We start from the raw sequence: 20,489 nt of genomic DNA on the forward strand, positions 1-20,489 counted from the left end.
CTTTCTCTAGCTCCTCCATTGGGGGCCCTGTGATCCATCCACTAGCTGACTGTGAGCATCCACTTATGTATTTGCCAGGCCCCTGCGTAGTCTCACAAGAGACAGCTATATCTGGGTCCTTTCAGCAAAATCTTGCTAGTGAATGCAATGGTGTCAGTGTTTGGATGCTGATCATGGGATGGATCTCTGGATATGGCAGTCGCTAGATGGTCTATCCTTTCATTACAGCTCCAAACTCTGTCTCTGTAACTCCTTCCATGGGTGTTCTGTTTTAATAGTACTAACTTTCAATATATAAACGTGGAACCTTTTCCATATGATAGATTGTCTCCAATTCTTCTTTTTTCTTTAGTGTTTTGCAATTTTCATTGTAAGACCCTTTCCTTCCATGATATTTTTATTCCTAGCTATTTTATCTTATTTTATTGATGTTATTGAAAATGGTATTCTTTTATGCTTTTGTCTAAATGAGTTTGTAATTGTTATATGTAGAAAATCTATTAATTTTAATTATTAATTTTATGTTGATTTTGGTTCCTGTAACTTGGCTGGATTTATCCATTCTCGAGTCCTGATGGAGTCTTGAGAGTTTTTCACAGACAGTATCAGACTATCTTCAAATAGGTGTGATGCAGCTTCCCCTTTCTGCTGTGTTCTTCTGTTTCGCTCTCTTGCCTAATTGTTCTGGCTATAATTTCTTTGATATTTACTTGATGTGTTGAACAGGAATGATGAGATGGACCCTCCTTTCTTCTTTCTCGATTTTAGAAGAAATGTGTTCAGAGGTTGCTTGCAGTAGGTTTGTTACTAGAACATAACCACAGTCATTTATGTAAATATTGCCTTTGGTGGCGCTCTTTTTTTTTAATTTTTTCTTTTTTATTAGATATTTTCTTCATTTACATTTCAAATGCTATCTCCAAAGCCCCCTATACCCTCCCCCCACCCTGCTCCCCAACCCACCCACTCCCACTTCCTGGCCCTGGCATTCCCCTGTACTGGAGAATAAAATCTTCCCAAGACCAAGGGCCTCTCCTCCCATTGATGGCCTACTAGGCCATCCTCTGCTACATATGCAACTAGAGATACAGCTCTGGGGGGTACTGGCTAGTTCATATTGTTGTTCCTCCTATAGGGTTGCAGACCCCTTTAGCTCTTTATGTACTTTCTCTAGCTCCTTCATTAGAGGCCCTGTGTTCCATCCAATAGATGACTGTGAGCATCCTTTAGTGGCTTTCATATCACTATTACAGACAAGTTAAAGTTTGCACACAAAGAATCTGCAGTTTAGGACTGAAAAAGATACCTTATTCATTAAATTGCTTGGTCTGAGGGCATGAGGCTCTTAGTTTCATCCCTGTCACCCAAATTAAACAGCAAAATGAAAGCCATAAATAGTACTCTGTGCTTGTATTCCTCTCACTGGAGAGTCAAAGACAGGCAGACAAATCTCTGAGTCTCATTGGCCTAGCAGCCTAACCTAACAGGTGAGTTCAGGCCAATGAGAAATCCTGTCTCATAAATGCAAGAATTGGAGTGTCTGTAGAAAGATTCCAGAGGTCATTCTGTGATTTAGACATGCACATTCATACCCTTGCACTCATGCGAACAAGCATTCCACTACAAGACCAAGTATATGAATACATGTTCAGGTACACGCACACACACACAAACACACGTGCGCACATACATTCAATGTATATTACTATTATGCCCTTTATAAGAAAAGTTGACTATTCCTCCCCATGTGTTTTATTTCCAAATAATCAGAAGGAACTTAATGCAGCTGCCATAGAATTTTGACATACAAAACAGTCTAAATATTAGAAAATGCTTATGTTTCTGTGTACATACTTTATATCTATGTCTAAATGTTCCTACATTTCCTTGTCAGTTGGTAATATTTCTATGTAGCATTCTGTTTTCTATTATGATAGCAACATGCAACATGTTAAATGAATTTTCTGGACAATATTTACTAGTATCTTTTCACTACACATAAGTTTTTTTCATCCAGGACTAATTCTTTTGTTCTTTTGCTGTTGGGAAATAATATGTTTTATGTCAGAGTATTTCTTGAGGTATGAACAATTTCACGGGTGTAGATAATGAACTAACAGGCATTACAATTGTTATATTTCATATCACAGATATTCATATATCGTAATATATCATTCAGTTTTTTCTGCAATATTAAATTTAACATGAGGTCAGTTACATTGTTATTAAAGTGACTATCTTAATAGATAACTTATTTAAGTTTGATGGCATAAAAACAGAAGTAATGCCATCACTTGGGAGTCTGAGACAGAGGTTAAAATCGACCTAAACCTTTCTCATAACACAATATCAACTTGATAACATATTTGGAGCTCATATCATTTAATTATTTATGGATACTATTTGCCAAGACTTTGGTAATCTTCCTGGGAAATTGTGTTCCCTTTTATCTTTAATCAGTATTTACTTTAAATTTGTTACTAACAAGACTTATCCCATATATAATGAAATTTTTGCAGAGCATAGGTAATATTTTTTAAATGATTTTTAAAAACTGGCTTATGAGAGGATTCTGTAACTGCCAAATATGGTGTTATATTTTCAGTCCCATTATTATTATTTTAATCAGGTAAGTTTTAGATGATTATTTTGATAGGTACCTTTTTGTTTAAATGTGTTTACTTTGGCTTTAAAATTATGATCTTGAGCAAAGGGTATGTATCTGTCTGTTTACATTCCTGTCTACATGCACAGTATTTATAAATGTGTGCAACAGTGTGTTACTATACCCACCGCTTGAGTCTATTAAGCCCACTGTCTTTCTTTGTGTTTTCCATTGTATATATTTATGAAAATTTGTTTTTCAACATGTACATTTATGGAAAATGTGATCTTCCTATAAAATCACTTTATGAAAATTGAGGGTTTTAAAAATATATTTTAGGGTTGACCAACTAAATTTAGTTTTTAATTTCAATCACGGATTTTAAAGACCTTTTTAATATCTAAAATTGATTTGTTTTGAAATGGTAACAGGTACTGAGGACACTAATCTTGTTGTATAATAGGCTTACCATTCATTTTTCTCATTTTTTATAATCTATTTTTAGTTCATTTCAGTAGTACTTTGTACACTTACGAGCATGGTGTCATCAAAAGAATATTCCATAAACTTATTTCTTAATTTTAGTTATAGAAATTTCAAATTCAAAAATTTATGATTACTAGACCTATAATCTATTCTAGGATGGTTTGCTTTAATTTTATGACAGTAGTTTAAAAATGCAGTTTTAAATTGCATTGAAACAGCTAGAAACAAGTTTTAAACTAATTACATTTACATGATGAGTTAAAAGCCAAAGTTCTTGTGCCAAATTTGTGTGCTATCAAATGTATTCTTCTGGACACAGATGGGCCAATGTTTTCTTCTAGTTATCTTCTCTTTTAATGCAAGTATATTTTTTCATATTCAAATTATATAAACATTTATAATAGTTATGCTTTTATTTACCAAAATGCATAGTTTAACTTAGAGCAAAGACAATAGTATGTTAATTAATTTCAAATACTTTGAGTGAAAGTAGCTTATCAGCTTCACATTTCTTCTTTTATACATCCTAATTAGGATTCAGAAGTAAGAACTAAACATTAATTTTATGGGTTTTTTTTCTACTTAATAGGTGCTATGGATATAGAGGAGAGAAATCGCCAAATGAAACTTAACAAATACAAACAGGTAGCCGGATCAGATCCCAGACTGGAACAAGATTACCATTCGAAGGCAAGACAATTTTCTTTTTAAAAGTTGTAAAATAGTCGATCATATGAAGCTACTAGATTTTTTTTAAACAAGTGAATATAGATGAGTCAGACACGAACATATAATGTAATGGCCCAGTGATATTAAATTCTACAATGTATGATGTGCTTGTGTACCAACTCTTAGGGATATACTTCTCCTTATTAGAAACACATTATTATATGACATATAAAGTTAAAAGTCTAAAAACCGAAGCCTTTAGATTTGTTTTGTTTCCCTTCAAAAATGTTTAGGGAATTCTTCCATCATCATCCTGTGTGTTTTCTAATACATCTTTTTCTACTTTATGTTTCCTATTTTAGTATTTGAATTAAATCTGCTTTAGTACTGAGTCATTGAAGCAAGCATATGCTTGCTAGGTTTCATTAGTTCAAAAGGTATTGTAGCAAGCATACTTTCAAATTATTTTCTGGATATAAGTTTAGATAAGTGATGTAGGCAGGTAGAAAATTATGAGTATTATTTTATTTTACTCTTCAGGGGCTTTATATATTTAAAGGCATATTATTTTATAACATGAGTACCCTGTCTAATATTATTATTAGATATCATATTCTCAGTAATATAATAATTTTTGAAAAGAGTGTCATGGAAACAAAAACCAGGATAAAGTAAGGGAAAGGTAGCTCCCAAGGCAAAGACAATGAGCAAGAAGTGCAGCGTGATGCATCTTCTTAGAAGCAGCAAGGGTAGGACGGGGCTTATCTGACTGGTAGAGCACTTCCTAGGGTGTGGAAAGTCTGGGAAACAAGCATTAGCAACATTTATAAACAGACAGATAGGAATCAAAGAAGCAAGCAGAAACAGATAAGGAAGAGGCATGGTTGGTCAAATGAGTTGTATCACTCATAATGAAAAATAAGTCCCAATGCCAGCACTCAGGAGAAAGAGGCAGGCCGGTCTATGTGAAGTCCAGCCTAGCCTAGTCTGCAAAGTGAGTTCTAGGACAGTCAGGGCTCTCACAGAGACTTTGGTTCAAAACTATAAACAATTAGTAGTCCTCAAGAAGCAGTAAAATTGGTTCTTATTTAAAATACCTGAGAAGTTTGTTTCAGGGTCTTGGAACAAAAAGATGCTATAGTTAAGAATTTTGTTTCCCAAAACACAAGTTTGCAGTCCACACCAATCTTTAGTAAATGAATGTTTAAGGCCCCCAGATTTTTATAACCTTTGACACTTTTAGGTTTGGAGAGAGCTGAAGTACTGATTGAGAACTAGTCATACTGAACAAGATAACGTCATAATTTTCTAAGTACAACCCGAGAATACAGACATTCAAAGCATGTGGGCAGATTTTACAAATACAGTTCTCTGCATTCTTCATGCCCATGAAATTCCCGTCAAGTTTGTCTGGTGTAGACGAAAGTTTTAAAGTCTTCCTCTAAAGTGAAGTGATTCTGAAATTTAGGTTTTTTTGTTTTGTTTTGTTTTGTTTTTTTAGTGGAAAGAGTTGGCTAGAAGCCAGACATGAATAATTATTATGAATTATTATTATTATTAAAAACTGGAGTCTTTATTTTGAGAGTGAATTGTTTTACCCTTTGGTGCTTGGCTGATTTACCAGTGCATAACAACAATTGTAACGTTCCTTTTCTGCTGTGAGGATTTTCATACTCAGTTCACTCCAAAACATAATCCAGTCGCTAGGGAGCCATCATTCACTCTTCTTTCCTAGTGTGGAGCTGCCTTACTTGGGGTCTATCTCCCAGTCATTCCTAGGTAAACCTTTCTCTCTTAAATGTCAAAGAAAAACTACAGAGTGATTTTTCAATGAAGATTATGTTATTTTTAACTTCCATATTAATAATTTTTAAGTTGAAAGAAATTCTAAGAATCATGTCTTCTGTTTAACAAGAGGCACTATGCCTCTGCTCTTTATCCATTTTGGTTTTCTTTAATTGCCACTTAACAAAAACTACTACTGAGTTATATGTTTTAATATATTATATCCAATTCCTGACAAAATTATAAAGGAATTGCTATAAAGTATTAAATGTTAGGCAATCAACTGTCATAAAATACAGAAAGTTAGATTTTTTAACTGTTAATTTTGGTAGCCTGTGGCAAAATATAGAAAGTGGAGTTATCTAGTGTTAGAAATAAAGATTGAATAATTTCCTGTTCTAAACTATAAGAAATTAGGTTACCTAATATTATAAAATGTAGAATGATTAGGAAATGGCACATAAAATAGAACATAGCTTATGTGCAGTTACAATATAGAGAAGCTAGGTGAGTACCGTGATAAAGCGTAGAAAGGTTAGGAAGATGAATGTTACTATCCAGTAAGTCATGGAAAATGTCACAGCCAATCCAGTGTTCTGGGTTTGAGACAACTGACATGAGACTCAAAGTGTTAGCCATATAAAACACATGCTATACTTTGACCTGTAATCCTGGAGGGCCAATGATGTTATTACAAAGATCTATGCTGAGTCATATTAAATATTAGACTAGTATTCTCAGAAATTGGAAGAAGAAAGTATTTGTAACAAGAATATAAAAGAATATGTACATGTGATTTTTAGTTAATCACAGATTTTCTCAGGGTTTTCCTTCAGAGAAGAATTCCCTCTGAGAAAATCCAAGTTTCATGCTCTGGGATTCTCAGCATGACTGTGATTCATCCTCCCGTTCTTGGCAGGGATTTATTGATTCACTTATTTTTCTTCTCCAAAATCAACATTCTTCTCATTGACTCAGAACATGTAATTTCTCTATGAAACTTAGCAGCACACATTATAGTTAATCGTGATTTATATAATGATAAGTAGTATAATCATTCATAATTAAATATCAAATAGCGTGAAGCATTATATATTTAATCATAAAACTTTTAGTTTTGAATTAGCTCTATTTTTCATCAAGTATCATTTTTAAAACGAGATTTTTTTACTATTTAAACATATAATAATATATAACTCATTAGCATAGAATTTATAATGAACCTCAAAGATTATTTCTCTGCAATAATGTTCTTTTGTTTGTTTGGTTGGTTGGTTTTTGTTTTTGTATTTGTTTTTGTTTTTTGAGACAGGGTTTCTCTGTATAGCCCTGGCTGTCCTGAAACTCACATTGTAGACCAGGTTGGCCTTGAACTAATAATGTTCTTTTTAAGGAAATTTATGTCCAAAATAATCACTATGCTATCTCCTAGTACACTTCTAGTACAATTTTCTGATTTGTCTGCACACAATTAAAAAGGCATTATAACTCATAAATTGTTGAGGATATCTACAATTCTTTTAACCTATATACAATAGGCTCTTCTATTAATCTAATTCAATGTATTCATATAGAAGCAGAAATAATGATGTAAAAGACAGGAAAGGGGTTTTTTCCCATTCATTGCATGTGCCAACTCTCAGATACTGCTAACATATATCTAGTCACTTTTTTCTTATTTCTAGTTTGATAAACACCCATTCACACATCTCATAAGCAGAAGAGTAACAATCCAATTAGATCAACTTAACTAAAATATGGATACCACTATAAATAAATACTCAGTTGTAAGTACAAATAAAACTAAAGCTAATAGAATCATAGACTATATAAGTATTTTGGACAGTTCCAGACAAATTGTCTTTGCAAGTAGATTATTACAATTAACTATTATCTTTTATCACAGCTAATTGTCTTCTCAACAGAGAAAGAAAGCACACTCAGTGCTCGCCTTTGTGCTGAGTTTTCAGAACCTGGGCGAGGGGGACATCAGCCCGAGGAGCTGCTGGAGTTGGTTAGGAGTGTCCACATGTGGGTGTTTACCTATCACCCCACTGGGGCAGGATTCTCATGTGCGGTGTGGAGCCATGCAGGCAGCCCTTGCATGGTTTAGGACTGGCTTCAATTTAGTCCTTTATCCTCAGATTCTTCATCTGTGGCTAGAATGGTGTTAGAAACTTCTTAGAGTAATGTGACGATAGCTACATGAAAAGTCTTTGGACTGAGCAAGTGCTCAGTAGATGACACAGATGGTACTAATTTCTGTTAACAGTATCGTAATCAAATATAATTGTAGGCTCTGCAGGAGATGTAACTGAGCTAATGAAAAGATCTAGTGTAGGACAAACACCCTTAAGTGCTTCCTTCATTCTGTAATAAAGAGATTCAAGCAACCAAAATCTAAAATAAAACAATATAAAGGGTGAAAACTTATGAGCCTTGAAAGTGGCATGCAAATTATAAAAATAAAACAACTGTAAAATGATTGTTTATAAGCAAAATTACTAAAGTAAGAACCTATACTATCAACATTGACATTACATATATGTAATGTCCCTATAATTAACAGGATATACTTTATTTATTTGTTTATTTGTTTGTTTTTACACTCCAGATTTTTTTCTTCCACCCCTGATCACCCTCTGGCTGTTCCACATCCCATACCAACTCCCCACACCCTTGTGTCCATGAGGATGTCCCCACCCCACGTGAATTCTAAATTCCATGGGGCCTCCAGTCTCTTGAGGGTTAGGTACATCATCTCTGAATGAACACAGACCCAACAGTCCTCTGCTATATGTGTGTTGGGGCCTCATATCAGCTGGTGTATGCTGCCTAGTTGGTGGTCCAGTGTTTGAGAGATCTCAGGGATCCAGGTTAATTGAGACTGCTGGACCTCCTCAGGGTCACCCTCTTCCTCAGCTTCTTCCAGCTTTTCTCTAATTCAACCCCAGGAGTCAGCAGCTTCTGTCCATTGGTTGGGTGTAAGTATCTGCCTCTGACTCTTTCAGCTGCTTGTTGGGTCTTCCAGTGGGCAGTCATGATAGATCCCTTTTTGTGAGCGCTTCATAGCCTCAGTAACAGTGTCAGGCCTTGGGACCTCCCCTTGAGCTGGATCCTACTTTGGACCTGTTGCTGGACCTTCTTTTCCTCAGGCTCCTCTCCATTTCCATCCCTGCAGTTCTTTCTGACAGGAACAATTATGGGTCAGAGGTGTGACTGTGGGATGGCAATCTCATCCCTCACTTGATGCCCTCTCTTCCTGCTGGAGGTGGGCTCTATAAGTTCCCTCTCCCTACTACAGGGCATTTCATCAAAGGTCCTTCCCTTTGAGTCCTAAGAGTCACCTCCCAGGTCTCTGGTGCATTCTGGAGGGTACTGCCAACCTCCTACCTCCCGAGATTGCTCGTTTACATTCTTTCTGCTGGCCCTCAGGACTTCAGTCCTTTTCCCTCACCCAATACCAGATCAGGTTCCCCTCTCCATGTTCCCACCCTATCTACTTTCCCTCCCAGGTGCCTTCTTCCCTCCCCATTTGTGATTGATTTCTTCTCTCTTCCTTTGGGCCCTTCAGCTTGTTGAACATTTTGAGTTCTGTGGACTGTATCTTGGGTATTCTGTGTTTTCCTTTTTCTTTTCTTTTTCTTTTTTTTTCTTTTTTCCTTTTTGGCTAATATCCACTTATTAGTGAGTACATACCATGCATGCCCTTTTGAATCTGAGTTACCTCACTCAGGATGATATTTTCTAGTTCTATTCATTTGCCTGCAAAACTCAGGATGTCCTCATTCTTAAGAGCTGAGTAGTATTCCATTGTGTAAATGAACCACATTTTCTGTATCCATTCTTCTTTCGTGGGACATCTAGGTTGTTTCCAGCTTCTGGCTATCACAAATAAGGCCGCTATGAACAATAAAAAGTCTGAAAATTGATAGATTAAATTTATATATAAGGCAAAATTTAAAATACAGATTAAATAGTCTTATATAAATTATTACAATGTATAAAATGCATGAATTTCAAATATGATTTAGAAATAGGATAATACATTTATGTATGAGTTTTAGAACAGTGACTGCAATAAAACGGTGGGGACAATTGTTTCTTTTTTATTGGATATGTTATTTATTTACATTTCAAATGTTATCCTCCTTCCTGGTTTCCCCTCTCTAAACCCCCTATCCCATCCCCCTCCTTCCTGCTTCTATGAGGGTGCTCTCCCATCCACCCTAGCATTTCCCTATGCTGGAGCTCAAGCTTCCACAGGGCCAAGGGCCTCCCCTCCCACTGATGCGGGATAATTTGTTTCTTCAGCAGAATGTTTGAGTTGCTAGCATTATACATCCAGCAGTCCAGAGAGCCTGACCAAGCTTTATTTCTGCTAAAGAGAAATCTTTGAAACATCAGTTCTCAAGATCCTGAGACAGTCTTTTATTTTTGGAAACGGGCATCATAGCACCCTCAGGGGTACCTCTGCCTTTCAGGCCCTCAGGATCGCACTGTGATGTCCCATAGGAAGCAGTGAATTTCTTCGACTTTCAATAAATCGTCTATGGTTTCATAGCTGAAGTGGGATTCACATTTTTACAGTTTGTATTGGGCTTAGTTCAGCCTGAAACCCAGCAAAAGGCCACATCTCTGTTTCTTCATTGTAGCACACCTTTTCTGAAAACTTATATTTGCCTGTGTAAGTTTTGTTTTTCTGTTATTATATTCATTCCTATAAAACTCTGCATTGAACATATTCTATAACAAAATCCCAACAAATTTCCAGAAACCAGTAGAACTGCTTTGGCACTGTAGGGAGATAGAGAAGTCGAGTTGCCCCAGTGGGAAGGGTTCTTGCTGCCAAGCTGGCATGTGTGCTGAACCATGGATGCTGCCAAGCAGGCAGGATTGAAAAATGGCTTAAAAGATGATGCTATATTGAAAATAGAAAGGATTAAATTTTATTTTGAAAATCTTTTTGTCTTATCTTTTTCATTTCTTAGTTATTTTTAAAAAATAATCTCTATGAAGGGAGAGTTCCCATTTATCCTCAATATCTATCAGACTAAAAATTTCAGTTACTGGGGAGTGTTAAATGGAACTCAAGAATTGAAACTACATAGTCTCCCCTCTACCGCTCTGTACAGCCTTGAGTGAGCCACTCATTGTGCTCAATTTCTTACTCTGCACAGAATAGTTTCATAATTAAGTCTGTGTGTGCATAGAAATGGTTAAAATGTAACTATGATGATCATTATCAGCTAACCACAATATGACACTTACAGTGGTCTTCATGGTGGTGATGGTGATAATGATGATGATAAAGGAAAATTACTATTCCATTAACCCCCCCAGAGTTCTGGTTTTATTTGTGGCCTTCAAAAGTCAGGAAAGATAGATGAAATTATCTTTAAGGCAATCATAAAAATAAGAAATTATAAAGATAAAAAAGTTATGGTTTTTTTAAGAAAACTAAGAACATATTTGAATGTTCTTATATTTTTCCAGTCAAGTTATTATCTTTCTCTCATATTCTGAAGTGAGCTGAATATCCTTCAGTTTTATTATCTATGTGCTGGACCCACATAAACATAAAGCCGAGCGAGGGAATCTCTGTCTTTGATGCTGATGGAAGCAACCACTGGCCATAACTTCACTTCATGAAAATACATAGAAGAGATCCATAGAAAATAATCTTAATGAAATGTAAGATATTTTTATTTTAATATGTAATAATCTTTGATATTTTTCTGAAAATTAGCTTTAATTTCCCCCTTTTTTACATGTTGTATAAACTTATTAACTGAACACTATAGATTGAAGAGATGTGTATTTCTTCAGGTAGGAGTTGCTAGATGCAAAATGAAGGCTCTCACAGTATTGGTTTCTTCTGAGGCCCCTCCTTTAAATGCAGTGTTGCCTTTCTGTGAGTTCTCTTTCTTTGTACCCTGTCCTGTTTGCTTGTTTATATAAGATATCAGTCCCCCTGGAGTAGGGCTCAGGTAAATGACCTTATTATATCTTAGTCACCTCCTTAAAGTCCCTGGCTCTTAATGCAGTCATATTCTGAGACACTGACTTAAACATGTAGATTTGGAAGCAATTCAATTCAAAACACAGCAGATCTCTACAAATTCGCTAATGATCATTGAAATTAACATTTGAGGGGCTGGAGAGATGGCTCAGAGCCAGGAGCATGTGTTTGAAGACCTGAGTTTGTTTCCCAGCATCCATTAGTGATTTACAACAGCTCCAGTTCTAGGAAGTCCAAGGACCCTTTAAGGCACCTACATGTACCAGGAAGGTAATGTGTACAGGTTTACATACACACACACTATATATAAAACAGATTAACACTTGCATACATTATGAAAGGTATGTTTTATTACAATGTGGGCAATGGTCTGAAAGCCAGTAACTGACGCTGTATTGTTTTGAACACTTTAGTTGATTTTGTTACTTTTTTCTTTCTCTTTCTTCCTGTTTTTTTAAGCTGTTCTCTCAAATACTTAAAAGACATTCTGAATTTCTTCCTAAAAGTTCACTTTAGTTTTTCTTAGCTCTAAAATCACATTCATGTATGATTCTCTCAGTCTGAGTTTGATGCTGACATAAAAGCAAAGACTTGTTTTATCTTAGTTATTGATTTCTACCTCCATCCATATAGTCACAATTAGAGGGAGGGTGTTTTTAAAAAATACTTTGTTATGAATAAGTTCTTTGAAATTACTGAAACGGCAGCTTACATTTTTGTAGCACAATATAAAATGCCATCTAAATTGCGATTTCTTATTTTTTAGTAAATATAATGTTCCTAAAAGCTAACAAAAGAAAGGATTTTAAATAAAATTATATCTAGCTACCTACAGCTAAAAGGGTCAACCTGTGGGCAATAGCTTCAGTTATTAAAAGCACAGTTTGTTCCTGTGTTGCCTAAGAACACAGGCAGAAATGGTTTTATTTTACCTCCAGAAGAAAATAAGAGTAACAGTTTATGCTTCCACATTTATTTTTTCCAATCCATCAGAATTGATGTTTGCTAACAACTGATGTGGACCATGGAAAAGAAAGGAGTCTTGCTTAATGCATCAGTAGTTACATGAAAAGTAAAGAAGAAATGCAGTGAAATAGGACAGTATTACTCCATGTAGGATAGTAAGATCAAGTGTTGATGCACACATACTGCAGACATGAAATATCAGTGCACCTGTGTGTAGAGAGTTTTAATTCCAGTCTGGGGCTTCTACCCACCTTTGACCCTTTAGTTCCCAGATAAAAGACACATACAACCTTTATATTTACAATAACCCTTAATCAGCACTAAAGCTGGGAAGACACCTATCTTCTATGCTATTTCCTATCAATAACCCAGAGTTTACTATGTTTCACCTGGGTTGTTCTTTACTCCAATTGGCCAGTTCTTGAAGCCAAGTTTCTTGACTCCTAGCCCATGGTGACTTTATCTTCCTCCCGCTTTCCTGGTTCTCCTCCTCAGACCTCAAGACCAGCAATCCTAAACTCCACCTATGTCTCTTTTGTGAGCTATTGGCAGTTGGCATCTGTATTTACCAATCAGCAATAACTTTGCAGCAAGGTCACATACCATCACTTGGGTCTATGTGAGGACTCTGTTGTCTCTGGGGCAACTAGGTCTTGGGGGCTGGCATTTAGCATTACAATACACAGCAACAGACCAAATCTCAACCCACAAGAATGGTTTTCTTAACGTTTTCATGGATGGACGAGGTGCTTATGAAACCTACTCCTTTCTGAGTCATGATTAGTAGTTAAAGGCTGGAAGAGGAGGGATGTCATCCTCTTCAGTGACATGGACAATGGTAAGATGCCCTGCTCTATTGAATAACCTCTCACCCACTATTAGACAAGAAACTCAATAGACTCACTGGGTCACACACAAAAGAGGAATGAAGGTGGGGGTGGGGACTGCTGGGTAAGAACGAAAGTGGCAGGATGAACAACAGGCATAGGGGCGGCAGTGACTAACACTTGTTGTAGAGATACATGAAACTGTCAAGCAATTACAAAGTAAGGAATAGACACAGGAAGTTTGTCAGAGATCATGCATGCGAACATATGTGCCCTTTGAGCTAGGCATGCACCGAGCACCCGCTGGTTACTGTGTTTAGTTCTAAAGACCATTTAGCTCCTATTTCTTATCTTTCCTATGAAAAATATGTACTTTTGAGAATGGAAATTTTTATTTTTATGGATGAACATGAATGTGGATATTGAAGGCAAGTTAAGCTAATTTTTTCTTGGATTCTTCTTTCATAGATTACATCCTGACTATAGTTGACCCTCCCTCCAGTCTTCCCAGTCCTCCCCTCCCACCTCTCCTCTATCCCAGATACCCTGCACTTCCATTTTCCTTCAGGCCTCTGAGTGCTATCAACCAAACATGGCATAAGGACTTACAGTAAGACTAGGCACAAACCATCATATCAAGGCTGGGTGAGGTAATCCAGGAGGAAGAAAGGGGCCCCAAGAGCAGACGAGTCAAAGACAGACCTCACTCCCACTGTTAGGAGTAACACAAGAACACACCACTGCTCACACTCATGTAGGGTCCTTGATTGTCACTTCAGTCTATGTGAGCCCTATGAACCCCTATGATTCTGTGGGCTGTGTTCTCCCATCTTTGGCCCACTTGTTCCTGTAATCTCCCCTTCTGAGGGCTTCCCTTGGCTCTGCCTAGTGTTTGGTTGTGGGTTTCTGCAACTGCTCCTGTGAGATGCTGGATGAGGCCTTTATCAAGCTAAAATAATCTAAAAGCATATTTTTAAAAAGTTTTTTAAAGTAATGACTTTTTTTTAGCATTTTGTATCAATATAAAGATAAGATGAGATCTCCAGGAGGGAATAGATATATCATATAAGATTTAAAAGGAAAAGAATATAGTTATTGATTTTCATTCAGAATTAGTGGTAGGAGGAATGCTGGAAGGTAATTTAGGGTTCTGATATTGATTCTAGCATTTACATAAGAAAACGAGATAAATTAACATTCTTTACATCTATTACTTTTTATCTGAAAGTTGAGTGTATCTTATAATCTATGAAATGCTACATCTACATTTACTACTTTGGAGGCAGCCATACAAAGACCATGAGTTAACACTTGATTTTTAGGAAATCTCATCAGCAATTAAACACATCATTTAATCTCACAGCCTAGTTTCCAAAATTAATTTTGAAATATGCTAGATTGCATTCTGCAGTAATTGACACAAGTAAATAGCCATTAAGTACTCACCACTAAAAAGAGGCCAAGAACCTATTCATTATTCCCAAGGGGATAAATATTGAGGTGATATTGGTGTCTCACTAATGAGTAACCAATATTACTTAATAATCAAAGTGGAGAATCCACACTCTACCTTTTTGAAATTTAATTGATTTTTGTGCCTATTAGCTAGTGCAAAGACTGTGAGAATCAGAAAGGGCTGTTTTGAAGAAAAAGAGAATAAACTTGCCTTTGGCCATATTGAGTATACCAGAAAAACCACAAGTGGGAGATAGCCTATTAGTGTAAAATATGATTCAGAAGTAGACAAGTGGTCAGGACACAAGATAAAGATCTGTTAGTCATCATATGGCCATTAACCCATAAATAATGAATTAGAACATCCCTCGAATAATATGTATAATGAAAAGAAGAGGATTTAGATGGAAACTTTGGACAAATGTATCAAATAAGTATAAGGAAAGTGAACTGAGGAAAAAACAATATTGAGGAGGTACAGTCTAAGGACATAGGGGAGAAACCACGAATGATGCTGAGAAACCATCCCAAAAGTGTTGCGGGAAGAGAAGGAAAGGAAGAAAAGTAAGAAGTCATTGACTTGCAAACAGGTCACATTGTTTGTAGAACAGTTTTTATACGTGTGGATAGACTGGGTTAGTAAATTTCTTTATTTAATTAAAAAACATGAGCTCTACAGCATGCTCAGTTCTCTAAGCCTGGGACTTCTTTTTAGAAACAGGCATAGGTCTTACTTCTAGAAATTTGGGGGAATTAATGGAAATAAGTAAAAGATACTTTGCAACCATGCATGAGCTGACTGAACAGAATGCAGAGTTCCCACAAAACCAGTCCTTTAGGAAAGCCAGAATTACCAACTGGTAATAGTTCATCCTTTACAAGTTTTGCAGGAAAAATAATTTACTCAATTATTTTTCTTCAGACCAAGTAATTATAGCTAGTTTCTTGAGTCGGTACTGGTCTACATGATACCTTTTTGATTGTGGTTTTTACCTCATGCTTCTGTTGCTGGTTATGCTCCAAAGATTTCCTTGGAGCACTATAGCATAGATTTGTTTTCTCTTGTATCCTACGACTCTTGGTAAGTCCTGCCAACAGCCCATATTTCTAATCTTTATCCCCAACTCTGCATACAATGTTCACATGATAAATTAAATTAACCACAATTTTTATTGTTTTGTTTGTTTTTGTTTCACTTTGTTTTGTTTTGAGGTAGTAGGGATTGAACTCTTGAGTTTCATGAATGCTTAAACAAGTTTACTACCACTAAGGTATACCCAAGCCCATGGTGGAAACTTTCATACCACAATTAACAACAAAGTCTTTAAATTATAATTTTTCCCTCCAGAAAGCTATCTATGAAAGTAGATAGTTGTAAACATGATGAAAGCAGGGAAGGAAAAATGATAACACACCGAGCAGAGAGAGACATGAACTCAAATGAGGAAACTGTTGCAGAGACTTTATTTAAGTATTACTGAGAGTAATGCTTAGAGGGTGACTGCATTTACCTTATGGAGCCCCACACCCTCTGGGCCTTAATTCATCTTGTCCAACACAATCTTCTTCTGGCTCCAGCTATGGCAAAGGCCCCTTCATAATGGTTGGAATGTGTCAGCAAAACAATTTGCATGACTATATAAACACTGCCTTTTATGAGGTGTACAGCTAATAAACATAACTAGTTTTATTACTACACTGACTGAAGACCATCAAAAGAGACAGTTTAGTCTGTCAGCCTCCAAGAAAAGATTTCGACCCTTGGCTCCCTTCCAGACTGACACAGATATTCTGTGGGCTCTACTGTACTCCAGAGTTCTTTCCTTGGAACTTGTAGGCATTGGTAATCTTTCATGAGTAGGATATTGTTTATAAGGCAAATTTAAATTTACATTTAAGGCCAATGTCTATGGCTTTTCTCTGCCTTTCTCACATACAGAACACACTACCCTTATCAGGAGTCACATCTAACAAAATTGCCCTGACAATTAGGGCTGGTTTTGTATGTCGGTGAAATGTTGAAGTTAATCACTATGAGAGATTAACTATAACTATCGAATTTTTAAAAGACAGCAGATTCTCTTTTAAAATTATATAATATAAAAGCCCAGTGGCAAAAATTATAGTATTCCCCCTACTCACATGATTCCTTAATTGACTACACTAGAGGCTTTGTCTCTGCTCACTGTACCCAAACTGATATCAGAAGTCTTGCCAGTACATTCTACCTCCCTCCCTCTTCCAAAAGTTGTTAGTCCTATTTTTCCCCTAATCTTTAAGTCAACACATTGATTTTTCCTTCCTGCCTTAGTTATTGTTGACAATTATTGGAGAAAGAGTTTATTTGCGCTTATAGTTCAGAGGATGAGTCCATGACCATAATGATGAAAACAAGGCACAGGCAGACAGGCATGGTGCTGGAGCAGTAGCTAAGAGTTTCCTTCCTTATTTTCAAGCATGAGAGAGAAAGTTATCAGGGAATGGCCTGGGCCTTTGAAACCTCAAAACCCACCCCCAGTGACACACCTCCTCCAACAAGACTACATATACCTCCTTAGCCTTCCCAAACAGTTCCACCAACTATAGATCAAGTATTCAAACATATGAGCTAATGGCAGCCATTGCCATTCAAACCACCATACTCCCTAAATGTAAAGATTCTTCCAACAATTACTTGATAGATGAACTTACTTTGTTGTTAGTGATGATGATAATGTTTTCTGCCCGTCATCTTATAATAGTTACTTAGCAAAGCACGTTGCACAACAAATTACAGTATCTAGTATTTGTTAGTAGTGTCTAAGATTTGTTAAATTAAAGCCAACCATTGTTTGAGGAAATTCATATAATTCTTTATCTGAGAAATTCATGTACAATGATTGGAGTACCAAAGTTGATGCAATGGTATAGGAAAAAAAATAGCTCAAATTGCTCAAAACCTTCAAATAAGGATACTGAAGATTATGGAATTTTTTTTTAAAAATTCAATTTTTATCAACAATATCTTAAATATTTAATGATTTAAAGCTTTTCAATAGAGCTTTGCAGGCATTTACTTTCCACTAATTTTAGTTATATTGAAAGAACATTAACTTTTCCAGGCCTCTTAGAAGCTACTAAGTGTCTGGAACATCCTGAAGAATGATAATTTCCTGTAATTTTTTGCAGTCTTATTGCCGTTTTTATGATCTGCTTGATAGTAACATAGAAAACATAAAGTATTCTGAGGAAACCTTGTCCAAAATTTTAGTGATCTCCAATCCAGGCAGTCTACAGCTAGCTAAGATTAACAACTTTATGTTTTTGCTTCACTAAATAGAATAATGAGCATTCGTTGTTAGCCTGTCAATTGTATGCTGCCTGGCAAGCACTTAAAAACTTATTTGATTCATAATGCCAAAACAACACAAACTATTTCCTAGATAATCCAATTCACTTATTAACATGTATAGCTCATTTTGGAGTATAATAATAATTGAATTGCTTTCATATCACTTTTAAAGTTTATAATTTTTGTTTATCAAGCTTTCAATTAAAATACACTAGACAAAAATAATACACTAAACATGCTCAATGTGAATTATACTATCAGGTCATAATTTTTATTGGGGAGATTGAATTGTATATGTGGTTGTTTTATTCTAAGTATACTTATACTATCTCCTTCCTGTTTTTCTGTTAATGGACATTGTTTTTTCATTGTTTTGTTCTTTGATAGCTTCATACATGGACACAATGAATTTTAGCCATTTTCTTCTTCCATTGACGTCTCCAGTGTCCCCCTTTCCCACTGAAACCCATCTTTGCAACCCCCCTACCCTTATTCTCATGTCTTTCTTTTGTGTGTGAACTACTGAATTTTACTAGAGTGGCTTGTATGAGCATAAACAGAATTTTATTTATTGGAGCATGAACAACTTATCAGTAGTTGCTCTATGGTAGAAGATTACACCCTGTCTCCCCAGCAGCCACTAACTGCCAAGAATCCCCATGAATAAGTAGAACTTCATGGTTCCATGCATGGTTCCATGCATGATGACTTTCAAGGTCCCAGTATCAAATGGGTCACAACTGAAGTGAATCCTTTAGTGATATAGTTGTGTCATACCCAGAAAACATCTTTTTGCTACACATCTTCTATTCCTCTGACTCTTATATTTCCATCCCCTCTTCCATGAGTCTTGGAGAGGTGATACAGATGTCCAATCAGGGCTCAGAATTCACTGCTGGAATGATGTTTTTGTACACTGTATTGTTATGCACTGTTACACTTCATTAACACTTATTCTTGGTACTTTGACCAGTAATGAGTTTCCACATTAACTTCTGCCCATTGCAAGTCTGAGAGCAGCACTGGTCTCTAGATATAAATGAGTATTTAGAAGGCTGTTTGACAATATGTTCCTTTAGCAAAAAATAACAACAAAAGAAGGTTTCCTACTAAGGCTCATGATCTCTGCAGTCACCAGCTCTCGTCAAAGTTTACAATGTTGGGCACGACCTCCCTCCTGTGGAGTAAACCTCAAATCCAATCTGAAAACTGGTTACTGCCCTAACAATCATGCCATGTTTGCATCAGAGGTCATATCTTGTCTAGTAGATCATTATTGTAGTTCATAGGAATCATGGCTGGGTACGACTGTTGATGAACTTGTTGCCCAGTAACCAATGTTCTGACACTATGAAAAACACACACACACACACACACACATTTAATGTAATTTTAAATATCTTTTTTGTCCTTACCTTTTCAGTTTCTCAGCCTGTTGCATATCGAGTTGTGATAGAAGATGCAGATATGTCCCTATGGTAAACAGGCTTAGTTGCTTGGGACTAAACAGAAATAAGTACATTCAAAGGTTTTCATTTTTCATTTGAATTCAGATATAATGGTCTCATGTCCAAAAGCGAATAGAAAATATAATGCTATACTGCTTTTCTATCTAATTTTGCACTATCTAAAAATAAATAGTAGCAGTAACCTCGCTTTTATTATAAATTATAGAAATGAGAAATAGAAAGCTCCCTAGGTACACTTCAATATTTATTAGATAATTAAAATATTTTTGTAATTTGAGTATTAAATATGTGAGTGAGATTAAAGCTTTCTGTATATGTCTCAACTTCAAGTCAATGCACTTTAAATAAAATTAGTTTGTTGCAATTATTCACACATATTATTTAGATGTGCAGGTGAATATGTAACAGAAAATCTTGAATCTACATATTGAAATAATACAGTAACCTAAGTAAACTAGTACTTTTAAGTAAATATATTTGAAAAAGAATCTCATGAACTAAATTTGTACCAAGTAAGTGATGACAAGTAAAGAGTATTTATACTTGCTGATGAGCATCATTGTTCTCTTTATGTAGATATCTCCTGGGGAAAGAGACAGCAGGTTTTTAATAATTTAATTACTATCTTTTAATATTTAATGTTAAAAGGTGGGGTGGACTAAAAAAGCCATTTGCCATCTAATTTAATTATATTAATTCTAAATTAATGAATTTGATGTTAATGTTTTATGGCATCTTAGAAACAATTTTTTTATTTTACATTTATTTGAAGAGTCGGTTTTTAAATAAAAATGTATATAGCTAGAAATTGCCAGGTCCAGAAAGATCAGAACTTTGGATATGATAAGTGTGTAAGCTATGATTCCTTGCCTTT

General features: G+C 35.7%; 1 protein-coding gene across 49 annotated transcripts in view; it reads left to right on the plus strand.

The window, feature by feature from the left end:
* The window catches only part of Rims2 (regulating synaptic membrane exocytosis 2), a 482,991-nt gene that overhangs the window by 359,715 nt on the left and 102,787 nt on the right, over positions 1 to 20,489 (plus strand). For 41 of the 49 annotated variants that reach the window (XM_029469498.1, XM_021184232.2, XM_021184233.2 and 38 more), the window contains one exon: positions 3,681 to 3,781. The exons of the other annotated variants lie outside the window; for them this stretch is intronic. In XM_029469498.1, the coding sequence (XP_029325358.1) occupies positions 3,681 to 3,781 (101 nt within the window). The remainder of the gene's footprint in view (positions 1 to 3,680; positions 3,782 to 20,489) is intronic. 49 annotated transcript variants of the gene reach the window in all.

Source organism: Mus caroli, chromosome 15, assembly GCF_900094665.2.
Source record: "Mus caroli chromosome 15, CAROLI_EIJ_v1.1, whole genome shotgun sequence".
Lineage (NCBI taxonomy): Eukaryota > Metazoa > Chordata > Mammalia > Rodentia > Muridae > Mus > Mus caroli.